At 37.1% G+C, this 6,303-nt stretch overlaps 1 protein-coding gene across 1 annotated transcript in view; it reads right to left on the bottom strand.

The window, feature by feature from the left end:
* LOC107658009 (calcium-dependent secretion activator 1-like) overlaps positions 1–5,076 on the bottom strand; it is an 84,700-nt gene extending 79,624 nt beyond the window's left edge. Inside the window, exon 1 of the mRNA XM_016446389.1 lies at positions 4,426–5,076. Coding sequence (XP_016301875.1) covers positions 4,426–4,764 — 339 coding nt within the window. The 5' untranslated portion in view covers positions 4,765–5,076. The remainder of the gene's footprint in view (positions 1–4,425) is intronic.
* Positions 5,077–6,303: the final 1,227 nt, after the last annotated feature.

Raw genomic sequence — 6,303 nt, forward strand, 5'->3', positions numbered from 1 at the left:
ACAATATTATAAAAAATGAACTAAATTTTTATATATATATATATATATATATATATATATAATGCATATATATATATATATATATATATATATATATATATTAACATATTACATATATATAAATATTTTTATTCTGCCAAATACTTTCAAAGACATTTTCCTCTGCTTTGTGCTTTAATATACCAGTTCAATAAACATGTTTCAGCTAAATTCAGAAACATTAATATTCCATTCAACTTCCATTTTAGTCTAAATATAGGCAGTTATTTAGTCTATTTTTGCTCCACCAACAGAAACAGTTATGAGCAAAACTACAACAGAATACCATGCATTGTGAGTCTCTGAGCAAAACACAGATGTTTTTTTACCCCCTGAATGAATCAGTTTTGGTGAAATAACCGAGTGACAAGTTAAATGACTCACTTGTATTTGGTTGGTTCCTAAACAAATCAGTATGTTTTAAGGAATTATTTGAACGAACGATTCAAATGATTCATAAAAACAATCACTGCTGTATTGGTGTAACAATGCAACTTGCAGTCCCTGATAATATTTATTTGTATATTTATATATGTAGGCATAGATAGATAGATAGATACATTTTATATATTATTTTCATAATGTAACAAAAAACAGAACTAACTGATGTATATTTATAATACATTAATACATGTAGTATATGTATTTCTAATATACGGCAGTTGACATGAGTATGCTGAAATCTGATTAAAGGAATAACTACAGATTCCAACCTTAATATCTTTTTGAAAGCAGATCCTATTATGGGAACAGGTAATTGTGACCTGAAATACCAGGTAATTAGGTAAAACATAGAAGAAGAGAAAGATCAAAATAAAGATAAAAGAGAACAGGGTAGAAAAGGAGACCTCAGCTGTAGATAAATTCAGCTGAAATGACAAAGATTTGCTTAGCCAGCTAAGTAAAAGACAATAAGCCTTTGAAAGCTGTCATCACCACTGGTATTATTCCAGGAGGAGTGATCTCTCAGCACGATGTACACACAGGGAAGTGTGTACTGATCTAATGCTAATCTTAACACTTCAGTTTATAGGTGCATCATAAAGCTAGAGGGTCTGGAGTGTAAAGTATCTGCTGAAATGGGGGGACATCTACCATCTATCAGCGATGAAATCAAACATGGGAAGGATACAGATAATTTAAATTCTATCCTCCCCCAAGGCTCATGAACAAAACTGCTGAGAGATCTCTATCATGTGCCTGTATCATCTGGGGTTCAAGCAAGGGCTGCCGGCCCAGACCAGAGGCTCATGAGAGCAGATACAGGGTGAGTACAGGAGATGCTGCTGACAGCATACAAATTAGTCTTAGGCAGTACACACAGTACAAGTGACCTCCTGGACTTAAACTAGGAAAGAAAATGAAATGTGACTCATATAGAAACAGTGAGGCTTCATTCAACATTATTGAATTTTATAATGAACTGGCTGAGCATTGGAAGGCTGAGTGGTGAGCAGTTTGCTGAAGATGTGAGCCACGATAAGTAAGCCCTTTAGATGCACCAAACTTGGATGGAAAAACTCCAAACTAGGAAGGTAGTCTTTTAGAAGACCAACGATTTTAAATCTAATTCTGGATTTGATTGCTTTCCACTGTAAACACTGCATACTTGGACGCTTTATAAGGTATTTTGTGAATAAACAAAAATTGAATAAGTTTTGTTATTATAGCCAGCAGCTACCCTCAGTGATACCCAGGAGTAGAAAAGGATGTAAAATTGACAGAAAATGTAATAATAATATACCCAACGTATGGCTGTGATTTATAAGTGAAGGAAATAAATGTGGAATTCTGGTGAGACAGAATGCATTATATTATTACAACAGAGTATAATGTCCTTTTATATGGCTTTAGTTAACCTTTAAGGACATTCAGAATGACTTTAGAGAACAGAATGACAATTTTACTTGCAACAAAATCACCAGCATGACCTAGCATAATGTTTTAGGTAACATTATAATTAACATTTGGACATGAACCTGATAAAGGACATATACCATGTCCCTGCGTTAACAATCATATAGCAGAGTCAGAAAATCAAGCTACTCCATACACATAAGAAATAATGCACAAAGGAGATTTGATTTTCTTCATGATAGAAAAACTGTGATTTCTTAACGAGACATATGCTACAGCCATTACCTTCAATCCCCTGCTCATCTGATATCACATTAGCTGAATAAGTACCCATAAAACTACTAGTCAAGCTTTCTGCAAATAAAGTAGGGCAGCTCAAAGAGATTCAAATTTTTTTTATTGATTTTTAGTGATGATATCTTAACCCCCAAATTCATATGTGAGCATCCAATTTTTGCATTTGTTTTTTCATTAAATTATCTTTTTCATCTGACACTCCAGAAAAGTATAAATTTAAGAGTCTTTGATGGTTTGAACTCATTGTTTTCAGCTTTAGTATGTTATTTTGTATAAAATGAGCATTAATGTGTATATATGTGGGTCGTTTTTTTCATTTTACATGCATTATCTATATACCTACAGTATATGCAATGATTTTATGTTCAGATTTATATTTAGTGAGTAAACAGGTAAATGTCATGCTGTCATATAGCAATCATTGAATTCCATTTTGTCTAACTTACTGTATGAATTTTATTGGGAAAAGTTTAAAATGACTAAAGCACGACATGGTGCATGAATCTATGGAGAAGCTTTTTAATAAAGCCTCTGATAACACAATCTTTACCATTCACTATACCTCTCAATGGTGTTAGTGCCATCTTAAATTCAGTCAACAAAAAAAGAATTATACCCTTCCTTCGACCCTGCTCTTGATAGATGTCCTTCATGACCATGATTCACATGGATGATTCTGAGTGACTAAAGTGACTGACTGCAATTACTCTATTGAACCTAAAGGACCTCAACAGTGACTCAACTCTGAGATTCGTTGTAATGACCCAGATACCACCAGCTCTGACTCACTCAACTGAACCAGCATGCATCGTGAAGATCAGAGCTTTGATTTTTGCAATGACAAACTGCAGGTATTCCAACGCAATGTTATTGATCAAAGCTTTTACATCTATAATTGCCTCTTAGACCTCATGTGAGGCTGCCTAGCATTGAATAACAATACTGTTGGACAAATGCATGCAGTTTTTCAATGAGGTCTATTGTGTGCTCATCTGACTAAGCCATATTGCATAACCAAATCTTGGACTATATGCTGCTACATTGACAATGTCAGATAGATTTTGATTTGATTTTACACATAACACATGCTATATGCCCCAAATTACATACTATACTTTTTTCTCTTTTCTCATACTGTGAATATAACACTAGTCAGGTAAAAATCCATACAGACAACAGTCTTTGTTTGATTATTGAAATCTTTTAGCTTTTTCTAATTTATTTAAAAGTGCGCAATAGCATATATTGATTGTCTGAATAAGAATGGACAAAAGAACAGTTGTTTTTCCTTTTGTTACTTACTATAGCAGTAACTCAAGCTGTTAACTGTGGTTTCAGAGCATGTTGTAAATAGTCAGGGATCAGCTTGGATCAATAACTGAGGGAAATTGGATGGGACCTCTGAAAGATACCTCTCTTAACAAGGAAACATTTTTATGGTGGGGTGGCTACCACTGGTTTCTTTTGTTTCTTCCAGTCTTAGGTCAGTTATATGCAAATAAAACTCTCAGGATAATTTCTAAACACGTGTTAAATTTAGACTTGTTTATCAATGGGCTTGTAAAAAAAACTGCATAATAAAAGAACGCGCGTAAAACTACGATGAAGTCCTTTTTTACTTAATCATATTTGATTATTTTACTATGATAAAATACGAGGAAGTATTTACATAATCAGGCGACATGACAAATACGTTCGTTGTTCTTTTTCGACCTTCTGCACAGTGGATCCCGTGTTCGCATCTGTTACACCAAAAGTCACCTTGGAAGATGAATGAGTGGCGCGAGTGATGGCGCAAATGGAACTGAATATCCTATGGCTGCAAGACTGCACACAACCGCTGACTTCCAATGTGAACGAGTCACATGACCGTACTACGGCAATGACACCGCTTTATTTTGGTCCATCAGCCTCTTGAAGAATATCTATAATTAGAGCTCGTCTCGTGCGGCCGAATTTGACCGAACGTGCACGAATCCCTTCGGGTTTGGGATCTCGCGACAGGACCTCTCGAGGTTGAAAAACAGCCTGAAAATGAAGGCTGTGATTTTATAGGTGTCCCATGAAGGATATGGTGATTTTTACAAAGGTTTCCTCACTTTAAGAGTAATATCACGTGACATATGCATGGGGTTCCAGTGCAATGTTTGCTGATAATGGCATGACATAAAAGGGGCATAATGATGCATAACGTTTTTCTCAAGGTGAGACCCGGACACCTCATGCTCTTACCTTCAGCTGTCGCCTTGCCATGTCGGTCGGCTGCTTGGCGTTGAAAGGATAGGCGATGCATCGCATTACAAAGACATAGAGTTGCAGCTTCTTCTTTCGTTCCTCTTCTTCCCTCTGCAGTTTCTCCACGTCCTCCTTTTCCTGCTCGCTGGCGGCCGACGGGCTCGGGCTGGATGGTCGCACGCTGGAGCCTCGGCTGGCGGGTTGGAGCCTATCGGAGCTCTCGCTGGTCCTGCTGGGGGAGATGCGAGAGGATCCGGACTGAGGAGCCATCACCTCCCGGCTTTCCTCCTCCACTATCCCGTCCGATTCCTCTTCGCTGGAGGATGGATCCAACATTTTTGCTCTCGGACAGCGCTCGCCTAACCGTACAAGCGAATTAAACGCACGATGGGATGTTTACGGCGTGGAAGCGTATCAGTTTGTTGATGTAGCGTTCGGCATTCAGAGGGCTGATCGACTGTTGGTGAATTTTTAATATCCTGAAACACTTCGGGTGCGGAAGCAGACACTGCGATCTCTTCACACGGCCAGAGCAAAGATGCTGCTGCTGCTGCATACGTGTTCCGTGCTGTGCCTCCGTTCGCCAGTCATTGAGAGGGACTCGGGAGGAAAGGGGATGGGAGGGGCGCGCGCAATGAAATGAGCGAATGATGGCCACTTCCTGCTGAGTCTCGCGTGAGACGCAGGCGCTGTCCGCGGTGCTGGATGAGAGAGCGGGTCATTTCGGTCGCAAAAATGGTGAGGGTAGTAGACACCGAGAATGTGTTGTTATTTAATTTGACCTCTGGACTTCACCCACAGGACAATCACCATATTGCAGATTTCATATTAGATGTTTTAACTATATTTTTTGAAGTAATTACAGTTGTGAACTCTTTATGTAATTAGTAGGCTATCCCTAGAACACCATAAAACATATAATATATACAAAAAATACGCTATTATGTCATTTTTCTTAAGATTTTATACTGAAAATAAAATGGTGTAGAAACTATTTTTACTCAGAAATTGCTAGTAAATTTCACAAATACTAAGCAGTAACACTGAATTAAAACTGAAATTTTGAAGACTGAAATAGTATCTTCTTGTAAAACATACTTTAGTCATCTGTTTTATTTACATTGAACAATATTTTTTATAGTGCAGAAAACAAACAATTTATGAACTATTTAATTAGTAGGCTATCCCTTATGTACTATTTTAGTTTTAGAGCTATTAAAAAGTAACCTAATTTGTACTTCTTGTTATAACTATTTTTTTAATTAATTGGCTGTATTATAGTCAGAATATGATGATTTGATGTGACTGAATCAACCTGAATACATTAGGTCACATCAATGAATGTGATTTTAAAGGTCAGAAAGCCAAAAATAAATAAATGTGTTTTATTTTTTTAAGTAGACATGACATTCTCCAGTAGTTTGTGCACTGTTGGCTAAATATGGATAAATCTTTTACATTTTTACACCTTAAAGAGACATACAGTACTCACAAGCTTTGCCATTTAGCAGAAGCTTTTCTGTCCAATGCGACTTCCCTTGCTATGGCAAAAGTCCCTCTGGAGCAACCTGGGGTTAAGTGTTTGACTCAAGTGCACATTGCTGGTAGGGGGTTTTGTTTGTAGTTTTCTTCCTACTTAAAGTAACATGTCTTAAGGTCATTTTTGGGTCACTTCTGAAGGAGCAGCAAGTCACAGAGCAACAAAATCACAATTGTTTCCAATTGTAGCCACAAGGGACAAAATCAATAAAGAGCAGACAAAGAAAGAAAATCAGATAAATTACGGTGTCAGCTGATAAAAGGATAGTCTGATTTATGATGAGCCCCACCCTTATGTGAGGCCTTCTCTTTCTCAACGATGACATGTTAAACAAC

The sequence above is a fragment of the Sinocyclocheilus anshuiensis genome, unplaced genomic scaffold (assembly GCF_001515605.1).
Source record: "Sinocyclocheilus anshuiensis isolate Anshui unplaced genomic scaffold, SAMN03320099.WGS_v1.1 scaffold2171, whole genome shotgun sequence".
In the NCBI taxonomy this organism is placed as follows: domain Eukaryota; kingdom Metazoa; phylum Chordata; class Actinopteri; order Cypriniformes; family Cyprinidae; genus Sinocyclocheilus; species Sinocyclocheilus anshuiensis.